This window comes from Otolemur garnettii, unplaced genomic scaffold, assembly GCF_000181295.1.
Source record: "Otolemur garnettii isolate 467f Iridium unplaced genomic scaffold, OtoGar3 scaffold00001, whole genome shotgun sequence".
Lineage (NCBI taxonomy): Eukaryota > Metazoa > Chordata > Mammalia > Primates > Galagidae > Otolemur > Otolemur garnettii.
In genome coordinates, this window is record NW_003852396.1 from 8314537 (window position 1) to 8326506 (window position 11970).

The 11970-nt window shown below is 39.6% G+C and overlaps 1 protein-coding gene across 1 annotated transcript; it reads right to left on the bottom strand.

Annotated features, from left to right (window-relative positions):
• Positions 1 to 5395: 5395 nt before the first annotated feature.
• KDM4D (lysine demethylase 4D) lies at positions 5396 to 7035 on the bottom strand. The gene has a single exon (XM_003780806.2). It carries the CDS (start codon positions 6944 to 6946, stop codon positions 5396 to 5398), a length of 1551 nt encoding a protein of 516 aa, XP_003780854.1. The 5' UTR covers positions 6947 to 7035.
• Positions 7036 to 11970: the final 4935 nt, after the last annotated feature.

The following is an 11970-nucleotide window of genomic DNA, read 5'->3' on the forward strand; positions in this document are numbered from 1 at the left end:
ATTAATAATAAATATTAATTTAATATTATAAAATTTTTATATTATGAAAATATTAATTTAATATTTAAATATTAATATAATATTAACAGTTTATATATAGTTTTCAGAGATTTTTTCCCCCAATACATAGGCTGATTTTTCATTATATTATTTCTTTTGCTGTGCAGAAGCTCTTTAGTATTGATATAGTCTCATTTATTTTTGTTTGTGGCCTGAACTTTTGGTGCGATATCTAAAAAAATCATTGCCCCCCCCCAAAAAAAATCATTGCCTAACACATTGTCCAGGAGCTTTTTGTCTATGTTCTCTTCTAAAAGTTTTATGGTTTCTAGTCTTACATGTAGGTCTTTTTTTCATTTTGATTTGATTTGGGGGTATGTAGGGTCCATTTTCATTCTTTTGTGTGGAATGTAGTTCTATTTTTAATATTTTGAGAAACCTCCATACTGATTTCTGTAATGCCTATGCTAATTTACATTCCCATCAACGATGTGCAAATATTCCCTTTTCTCCACATCCTTCCAACAATTACACTTTGTCTTTTTTGTAATAGCCATTTTAACAAATATGAGGAAATATTTCATTGTGGGTTTAATTTGCATTTCTCTGATTAGCAATGTTGAGTGTTTTTTCAAATACCTATTGACCATTTATCTTCTTTTGAGAAATGTCCATTCAGTTCCTTTGCCTACATTTTAATTGGATTATTTGTTTTCTAACTGTGAGCTGTTTGAATTCCTTATACATTTTGGATATTGACCCCTTATAAGATGTATGGTTTCTAACTATTTTCTCCCATCTTATAGGTTGTCTCTTAACTCTTTGCAAAAGCTTTTTAGTTTGATGTGACTCCATTTGTCTAGTTTTGCTTTTGTTGTCTGTATGCTTTGGGGGTCATATCCTAAAACTCTTTGACCTAACCAATGTCAAAAAGCTTTTTCTCTAGGTTTTCTTCTAGTAGTTCTAAAGTTTCAGGTCTTATGTGTCTTTTTACTATTTTGGCTTGATTTTATGTAGTGTGAGATGAAAGTCTAAATTCATTCTTCTGTATATGGATTTCCAGTTTTCCTAGAGCCATTTATTGAAGAGACTATACTTTTTCTGTTGTGTGTTCTTGGCACCTTTGACAGAGATCAAGTGACCATAAGTACATGGATGTATTTTGAAGTGCTCCTTTTTCATTGGTTTGTGTGTCTGTATTTATACCAGTATCATGCTGCTTTGATCACTATAGGTAGGTATATAGTTGATTTTGAAATGAGGTGCTATGTTGTCTCCAGCTTTGTGCTTTTTAGTTCAAGATTGTTTGGTTATATGGACTCTTTTATGGTTCTACAGAAATTTAAAAATTTCATTTTTCTATTTCTGTAAAAATGCCATTGTAATTATGATACGGAGTTCATTGAATCTGTAGATTGCTTTGGGTAGTATAGACATTTTAACAACATCAATTCTTCCTATGCATGAAAAAGAGGATATATTTTCACTTATTTGTGTCTTCCATTACTTTCATCAGGGTTTTATAGTTTTCAGCGTCCAGATCATTTCCTTGGTTAAATTTACTTCTAAGTACTTTATTATTTTTAATGCTGTTGTAAGATCTTTTTTTAACATTTTTTTTGGATAGTTCATTGTTAGTGTATAGAAGTGCTACTAATTTTTGTACATTGATTTTGACAAGATTGTGCCATCTGCAAACAGACAATTTCATTATTTCCTTGCCTATTTTTATGCCTTTTCTTTTCTTTACTAAAAAATGGTGAGAGTGGGCATTCTGTCTTGTTCCTTATCTTATAGGAAACTCTTCACTTTTTACCATTGAGTATGATGTTAGTTGTAGACTTGCCATGTATTATTAAGTGCAAATGAATTAATAGACATTGAGTGTCTAAACAGATTTTTTAAATGAGATGCAATTATATGGTGCCTACCAGAGACCCATTTTACCTTGAGGGATACACATAGGCTGAAAATGCAGAGACGTAAATGAGATATTCCGTGTAAAATGTTAATAGTAACCAAAAGAGAACAGGGGAGCCGTACTTAAATCAGACAGAATAGAACGTAAGTCAAAAACTATTGTTAGAGAAAAAGAGGTCATTATATAATGATTACATGGCCAATTCATCCAGAAGATATAACCATTATAAATATAAGGTATATGCACCCAACATCAGAGCACCTAAAATATTTAAATATATATCAACAGAACTGAGGAAGATATATACAGCAATACAATAGCATTCAGGGACTTCTGTACCCTGATTTCAACAAAGGATAAGTTATCCCCACAGAAAATCAATAAAAAGGGGACTTTGACAACACCATAGTCCAAATAAACCTGACAGACATTTACAGAACATTCCATCCAATAACATGGCACATTCTCCAAGACAGATCATATGTTAGGGCACATAACAAGTCTTAACAAATTTAAGAATATTGAAATCATGGGAAACATCTTTTCTGACCATAATAATATGAAATTAGAATTAAGTAACAGAAAGGAAATTAGAAAATTCAGAAATGTATAAAAGTTAAGCAATACAGTCTTGAACAACCAATGGGCAAAAAAGTAAATGTTTTAAAAATTGAAAAATATCTTGAGACAAATGAAAATAAACACACAATATACAAAATTTATGATAAGCAGCAAAAGCAGTTCTAAGAGAGAAGTTTATGATGATAAACTCCTACATCAGATTAAAAAAAAATCTCGAGAAACTTAATTTTATATTACAAGGCACTAGAAAAAAATAACTAAGCCCAAGTTGCTAGATTAAAAAAAAAAAGATACAGTTCAGAGCAGAAATAAATGAATGAAATAAAGACTACAAGGTCAATAGAAAACATCAATGAAGTTGAATTGATTTTGTTTGGAAAAGACAAAGAACTGACAAACATAGACTAAGAATAAAAGAGAAGACTCAAAAATTAAGTTCTAAATAAAAGAGCCAGAGAAGTACAAAGAATCATACATACTACCATAAATAATTACATACCCCAAATTAGATAACCTAGAAAAAAAATATAAATTCCTAGAAACATCCAACCTACCAACACTGAAGCATAGAAACATAAAATATGTCAATAGACTAATAACTAGAAAGCAGATTAAATCAGAAATAAAAAGCTTCCCATCAAAGAAAGCTTATAGACTCAGTGCCTATAGCTCAAGCAGCTAAGGCTCCAGCCACATACACCAGAGCTGGTGGGTTCGGATCCAGCCTGGGCCTGCCAAACAACAATAATAACTACAACCAAAAAAATGGTCGGGCGCCTGTAGTCCCAGCTACTTTGGAGGCTGAGGCAAGAGAATCTCTTAAGCCCAAGAGTTGAAGGTTGCTGTGAGCAGTGACGCAATGGCACTCTACCCAGGGCAACAGCTTGAGGATCTGTCTCAAAAAAAAAAAAAAAAAAGGCTTCTAACCTGATGTTCTTCATGATGGTTTCTACCAAAGTTTTAAAGAACGTCGGCCAGTCTTTCTCAAGCTCTTTCTACTAATTGATGAGAACATTTCTAACCTCATTTTACAATCACAGCATTACTGTGATACCAAAAGTCAGACAAGGACACTGCAAAAGAAGAAAATTACAGGCCACTATTTCTGGTGAACATTGATTGATGCAATAATAGCAAATTGTATTTCATGGAATATTAAAAGGATCAACATATGCAAATCAATAAATGCAATACATCATATTAATACTATGAAGTATAAATATCATATGATCATCTCAATAGATGCAGAAAAAGCATTTGACAAAATTCAACATCCTTTCATGATTAAAAACTCTCAACATAGAAAGAATATGTATAGAATAGGTACATATATAGGAATATATAGAAAGAATGCAACTAACATAATAAAGGCCATATATGTTACAAGTTCACTTGTGTACATTTTCAATATACACAGAAGTTTAAGTAACCATAACTAACCTGTATTACTTGATCTAACTGCTTCTTTGATCCCACATTCTGCATAGAACTAAGTTAATTATTTAAACGTGTAAACCACATTATGTCAACCGCTGTTTTAAACTTGAAGGCTGTCTCATTTCAAGTTGAAGAAGCATCAAATAATGCACTTAACATATAGTGCAAAGCCCTACATACTCTGACCTTTGCCTCAGCCCTCCTTCCTCTCTATCCCCCCATCCCCACAAATGAGCTGCTTTTTTATTCTTGGAAAAATAAAATTGCCACTTGGCCTTCTATGTCCAAGCCTATTGTACTTGCTGTTTCCTACAAATGGAAACCTCTCCTCTGGACCTTTCTTTTTTGTCAACTGGATATCAAAAAAGGTCTCCTGCTCTGTGAAGTCTTCTAAGACCAGAGACCTGGACCAGCAGCTGCCCATTTCTGCTGTATGATTTAGTCCTGCTTGAGTTTCTCCATAGCACACATTACTGATTGAAATTGTCTTATTCACTTATTTGTAAACTTACTGACTGGGAAGCATCAATGAATAAACAATTGAAATATAGTACAACTTTAAAAAGCAGTGGAGACATGAAGAGAAGATATTTGGTTATTCCCTCTGCTTGCTCATCTCCCCCAGCAAGTTGAGTCCTACTACCCAGCTGGCTGCCTCTACCAAGTCATTCTCAAAGCATGACTGAGACCAAATACCCTACACAGCCAGACAGCCGGAACGCAATCACCATCCCCTGTGATCTCATTCACCACCCTACAATGTAGCCAGCCATGGAATAAGTTTTGTCTTGAATGTTTTCATATAATTATGACAAAAATTGCATACAGAATACCCTCCACCCCCCTCATGTTTGAAACTACAATATTGAAAATAAAGTTATACTCTACATTTTGGTTACTTTTAATATATTCATAAACAAATAGCAGTAACAACACATTAAATACATAAATAACTGAAAAAAAAAGTCACATAGTTTATTTTAGGGTTGTGTGGACCTAACTTCTCAAAAAGACTTAGTTTTGCATGAAAGAGGGGAAAAGGAGGGAAAGAGACAGGGTAAGCAACTGAAGAGGAGTGAATCCCAGATTTTTCATAAATTTAGCTGCACTACAGTTGGCCCAGAGTATGGCAGCCTGGGGTAGGTTGGGTTCTGGCAACCTCAGCAAGACCTCGTTCCCAGAGACAGTCCAGTGGAGGAAACCTCAGCTACAGACCCAGAAGTTAGCAGAGTCCAAAGACTTTCTGGGGTCTGGGAGGAAGAACAAAGCATGGCTAACTTGACAACCACCACGAATTCAGCAGCATCCAAAGGAATCGCCATATGGACTCTTTCATTCACGACCAGTGTCCTGAAAACTCGTCCTGAGCTCTAGATGGACATGTGATCAGTCTCAGTAAGCCTCCTACCAGACAGCAGAGAGTAGAGCAATGAAGAATGAAGGCCATCTCTGGGCTTAGAGAGGGGCCCAGCAGCACCCCAGAACTTTAGGAGGATTCTGGAGTCCTGGGCTCAGTGGTGCAGGCTTGTCTATTAAAGCACCATCCTCAGGCAGGGGCTGAACCTTAGGCCTCGGAGCTGTGCACGCTGTACCCACCAAGAAGCGCCTTTTGGCAGGTGCCTGGAGGGTCTGCACCTGGGCCCCCTCCAGTTCCCTAGGACGACGACCTCGACCATTTCTGCCCTTTGATGGTTGGAGAACTTGTGCCGATGGGCCCAGGGTGGGAGGTGGGGTTTGGCTGGGTTGCTGGGTACTGTGAATGGTGGTGGCCCCCAGCTGGGCAGCGGTAGTACTGGCCACACATGGGCGCTGGGGAGAACAATGCGCTTGGGCCCCACAGGGTGCACGACCCTTGGTGGCTGTAGGCCAAGGGGAACGCGAGGCCGGGCGGGGGTGGCGCCTCAGGCCCAAGGAGGCTTTTCTGGATGCTTGGACCCCACTCCAGGTGGTCAGCTCCTGGCTGGACGGTTCCCTGTGGTCCAAAACTGGCCGGTCCCGTCCACGTTTCCACAGGTCATAGCGCTCAGGTTGCAGGATGCGCACGAAGGCGTCCATGGAAAAGGTCACCCTGGCCTCCCCGCAGCTGCACTGCGAAGCCACTTTACCATAATCGATCCATCGCGGAGTTGCAAAATTGATGGCCTCCGCGCAGTTGAAGCCGTGGTTGAAGCCAGCATGGTAGCCATAGGGAAATGTCACCATGAACTCTCCAGCCTCCTGAGTCATGCGACTGAAGGGGATCCCATTCTCCTTGAGGACGGTGGGCGAGATGAGAGCCACCTTGTGCCTCAGGAAGGCTTCACAGCTCCGGGAACTGCCCGGGAAAAGCACACGGGCCAGGCGTTCCAGGCGCTGGCCGTGTTCTGGGGGCACCGCATACCAAGATTTGGGCTCCCCAAAGTGCAGGTAGTTGATGCTGTAAAGGTCCATGTCCTCCGTGTGCCAAGGAAAGGTGGTCTTCCACATGCCAAAGTACAGGTAGGGTGTGTTGACACCTTCGATGACAACTCCACATTCCTGCTCCAACAGGTCCTGAATTGTCCCCAGGTGTCCCAGGTTCCATTGTTTAGTGTTTTCATCAAACAATGAGCCACTAACATCAGCACCATAAATTGGTGAGTCATAGAGGCGATTCTTCCAATATTTTCTCTCCAAATCATCAAAGTTCAGGTGTGGTGGCGTCCGATATTTTTCACTGTTTGCCAGGCAGCGATACTCCCCCAGGGTCATGGCTTTCTTCTTTTTATGGTACTGGGTAAACACCCCTGCCCGACCAGAGGCCACCTGCTGGAGCGGAGTGGGTATTGAGATGTCATTGATGTCTTCATAGGTCTGTCTGGCTTTCCAGTCCTTGGGTGGAATCACCTTGGCTAGGCCAGCTCGGTGTGCACCTTGGGATTCCATGTAAGCAATATATTTATCAAAATCATCAAATTCTTCTTTGGTTGGATGAAATATCATTATACTACAGGTTGGATTTGGGGCACAGTTGGCCTTAGACTTCATAGTTTCAATTTAATAAGCAGCAAATTCTTAGTGTTTAAGTATGTTCTAGATAGTTGAGGTTGCAGGAAAATGCTGCTTGCAAAAAACTGGGTTATTGTACATATGAGGGAGCAGGATCTACCAGCCAAATTTCTCACAAATGAGATGATAATCTTTCTTAGGCTTGTTGATGCAGCAGGGGGACTCCACTCTGGGCAGCAGCATTACTCAGGCACATGGTGCCTGCACCTGTAACTCTTGTTATGTTTCTCACTTGCTGCCTGGCTCTGTTCTCTTGCAATCTGTTAAATTACTCACATCTGAGTAAGTGACCCAAATATAGAAGAACAGGTCTTCAGGGAAGTCTTCAAAATAAAGTCTAAAGGAAAAAATACCAAGAGACTGAAAATTAATGTTTGGAAAAAGTTACTAGGTAACTACAAATTAAGTATCACAGTGAAATACTACTATTACAAGAGGAGGCTAAAATTTTATAACATTGACAATATGAGGAACGGTGTGGATGTGGAACAAAAGGAATTTGCTTTCTTTCTTTTCTTTCTTTTTTTTCTTTGTAGAGACAGAGTATCACTTTATTGTCCTCGGTAGAGTGCCATGATGTCACACAGCTCACAGCAACCTACAACTCCTGGGCCTAGGTGATTCTCCTGCCTGAGCCTCCCAAGTAGCTGGGACCACAGGCATTCGCCACAGTGTCTGGCCATTGTTTGCTGCAGTTTGGTGGGGCTGTGTTTGAACCTGCCACCCTTGGTATATGAAGCTGGCACCCTAATCCACTGAGCCATAGGCACTGCCCCAAGAGGAATTTTCATCTGCTACTAGAGAGAAAGTGAAGCACAATAATCACTTTGGAAAACTATTTGGACAGTATCTTCTATAATTGAACTTTTCCACATGTATGGCTATGCCCTGAAAGTCATGCCCAAGAATGTTCACAGAAACGTTGTTTCCAGTGGCCAAACACTGTGAACAACCCAAATGTTCTTTGACAGTAGAATGGATAAGTACTTGGAATACCATATGGCACGAAGATAAACAACATTTACATAAAAATACAATAGATTTTATAAAGATAATATTGAACAAATTATTCAGACTCAAAAGAATTCCTATCCCATAATTCCATTAACATTAATATGTAAAGGAGGCAAAGTAATCTATGTTCAAAGACAAGAGTAGTGGTTACCCTGACTACTACTCAGAGAGATTTTTGTGGGGAGGGCATAGGGCATCCCTGGAGTAGAGTTAATCTATTGTGAATCTGTATGCTACTGGTTACATACCCATTAAAATAGTTAATGCTGATAATTCATCAAGCTATGATGATTTTCACAAGTTTATGTATATTACTCTAAAATTTTAATATATTGGCTCGGTGCCCGTAGCTCAAGCAGCTAGGGTGCCAGGCACATACACCAGAAGTGGCGGGTTCAAGCCCAGCCTGGGCCTGCAAACAGCAATGACAACTACAGCTAAAAAATGGCTGGGCATTATGGCAGGCTCCTGTGGTCCCAGCTACTTGGGAGGCTGAAGCAGGAGAATTGGTTAAGCCCCCCAAAAGAGTTTGAAGTTGCTGTGAGCTGTGACTCCATGGCGCTCTATGGAAGGCAACATAGTGAGACTCTGTCTCAAAAAAATAAATAAAAAAAAATGGAGTATAAGGCAAAAGGCATTAAAGACAACTAAGAGGTATATTTCATTATATTAAAAGGAAAAAGAAAAATGATTGAGGGGGGGAGGAGCAGGATGGTGCCAAGTAATGGCTTCCTTGCAACTGGGCACGGTGAGACTGGGGAGAGAAGACTCCAGGCATCTCTGGCTGGTGGGCTCTGCCCAGAAACATTCCTTTGGGGACACAGGGAGTCAGTGAGAGACTTCTGGACCCCATAAGGAGGACAAAAGCAGTGGAGAACTGGCAAGTGGTTGCATGTGGTCATTCAGTCTAATCCCACCAGCAGCTGTAAGTATAGCAGCAGTGAGATTGCAAACTGGAAAAGTTTTACCTGTCAGCTATTTTGGTTTTTTTGGGGGGGGGGGGGCTTGGCACTCAGTTGAACTAACTTGGGAGAACTTGGGCAAGAGTGCAGAGGATTTTAAGTGTTGTCTAGGGCCCCAGACTGAGCTGCTGCACTGGACAGAGCTAATAGTGTTGGGCTGTGGGCTCTGCAGAATCATTGTGGGAGAACTGCCCCGGCAATCTCCGCCCTCAGGGTCGCAGAGCAAGGATTGGGTGGGAGACCTTGGGCGAGTAATCTAGTGACTGAGCAGCCTAAAGGCAGGACTGAGATGCCTTACAGCCTTGGCCCTCAGGGGCATAAAGTGAAACCAGTTTTGGCACACTAGGTAAGTGGACATCCACTTCAGGAGTGATCCCAGTGACAAGTGCTTTCTTGGGAAAGCTTCTGCTTAGACAAGTTAGCAGTTTAAATTGCCTTTTAAGCAGGCTGAGGAGAGATTTTGGCTCCCTACCCTGCGGGCTTTGAGAAATCAGCGGAAGCCAGCATTGTCATTAACATTTTATACCCCAGAAGATCACCTGTTACCCAGACAATATTCAGCAAGATATATATACTGCTTTTTTTTTTAATTTCAACATTTTCCCTATAGATTTTTCTTTTTTTCTTTCTTTTCTTTCTTCATTTTTCTAGTTTAAATATAATTTTCCATTGTTGCCTTCTTTAGCATTAGAACTTCAGTTTTGCTAGTGTTTCTACCCCTATTATTTAGTTTTTACCACAATTTTATCCCATAAAGTTTTCTGTTTGCTTGTTTTGGTTTGATTTATAGCATTTTTGTCTTTCCTCTCTATTTGGTGGAGGTGGGGTACTGTGTCCGAACAGGCTATCAATGAGCTGCTGACCTCAAGGGAACCACCCAACATCCAAGAGGATGGGGGTTTTTAAGTTTGGGTCAAAGTACCCTAATGTACACTGACATTGCTCCTGTCTCCCTCTTTCTATGCCTCTCTTCTTTTTGTGAATATTCCATTTTACTCACCCCCCCTTTCACTTTTTTTTCTTCTTCTTCTTTTTTTTTTTTTTCCTTTTTTCCCTTCTTGCTCTTCAATCTTCTCATCCTTCTGGTCCTATACCAAAAGGACTCATCGAAACCCTAGTCCAGAGGCACAGTAACTTAAAGAGCAAGAGGAAGTGAAAGAAAAATTAGGGCAAGGAAACAGATAAAAGAAAACACTCATGAGGAAGAATCAGCAGAAAAATCTTGGTAACATGAAAAACCAGTCCAGAGCAACCCCCTCCCCCCAAGGGAAGATGCAATAGAAAGTATCAACAACAGACTAGACCATGCAGAAGAAAGAATCTCAGAGGTAGAGGACAAAACTCTTGAGATAACTCAGATAGTTACAGAAGCAGAAAAGAAGGGAGAGTAAGCAGACTATTCACTGATGTTGGGAATTCACTGAATTATGGGACTTTATGAAGTGCTCAAACATACAAGTTATAGGTATCCCAGAAGAGGAAGAAGAATGCCCCAGGGAAATGGAAGCCATACTAGAGAATATTATAAATGAAAATTTCACCAAAGAAATATCACCAAATTTCACCAAATATCACCAAAGTTTCTAACACACTCCTTTCAGAGGGATATTGGACCTCCGATTGCCTCAACTCTGACCAAGTCTCTCCAAGACACATTGTGATGAACCTGTCCAAAGTCAAGACAAAGGAAAAGATTCTTCAAGCTGCCAGGAGTAAGCACCAGCTGACCTACACGGGCAAATCCATCAGGGTGACTGCAGACTTCTCTAATGAAACTTTTCAAGAAAGAAAACAATGGTCACCTACCTTTAATCTACTTAAACAGAACAATTTCCAGCCCAGAATTCTATACCTGCTAAGCTAAGCCTTAAAATTGACAGAGAATCAAATCACTTACTGATATACAAGCATTGAAGAAATTCACCACAAGACCAGCTCTACAGGAAATACTTCAACCTGTTCTACACACTGACTATCACAATGGATCAACAACAAAGTAAGAACTCAGAAATTAAAGGACAGAACCTAATGATGCAAAAGATAAAAGTAAGCAGTGGACTCTCACAAAATAAGATGAATAGAACACTACCACACTTATCAAATATCTCAATAAATGTCAATGGCTTGAATTCCCCACTGAAGAGGCATAGATTGGCTGACTGGATTAAAAAACACAAGCCATCCATTTGCTGTCTACAGGAAATACACCTAGCTTCAAAAGACAAATAACTCCGAGTTAAAGGTTGGAAGACAATTTTTCAGGAATTCAGAAGACGAGAGGAGTTTCAATCTTATTTTCAGATACATGTGGATTTAAAGCAACTAAAGTCAAAAAAGACAAAGATAGTCACTTTATATTGGTCAAGGGAAAAATACAAGAAGACATTTCAATTCTAAATATTTATGCACCCAACTTAAATGCTCCCCGATTCTTAAAACAGACCTTACTCAGTCTGAGCAATATGATATCCTATAACACCATAATAACAGAGGACTTTAACACTCCTCTTATAGAGCTGTACAGATCCTCTAAACAGAAATTAAACAAAGATATCAGGGACTTAAATGAGACTCTAGAACAACTGTGCTTGATAGACACATAGAACACTCTATCCCAAAGATAAAGAATATAGATTCTTCTCATCACCCCATGGAAGATTCTCTAAAATTGATCATATCCTAGCACATAAAACAAACCTCAAAAGAATCAAAAGAATTGAAATTTTACCCTGTATCTTCTCAGATCACAAGACATTAAAGACAGAACTCAACTCCAAGAAACGTTCAACCCCACACAAAGGCATGGAAATTAAACAACCTTCTGTTGAATGACAGCCGGGTGCAGGAAGAAATAAAAGACGAAATCATTAACTTCCTTGAGACAACAATAATGAAGACACAAGCTACCAAAACCTGTGGGACATTGCAAAAGCAGTTCTGAGAGGAAAATTTATCGCATTAGATGCCTACATTTGAAAAACAGAAAGAGCGCACATCAACAAACTCACAAGCCATCTTATGGAATTG

Bases quoted from the DNA above. Each gene is read 5' to 3' on its own strand.
- KDM4D (XM_003780806.2), bottom strand. From the start codon at position 6,946: ATGAAGTCTAAGGCCAACTGTGCCCCAAATCCAACCTGTAGTATAATG.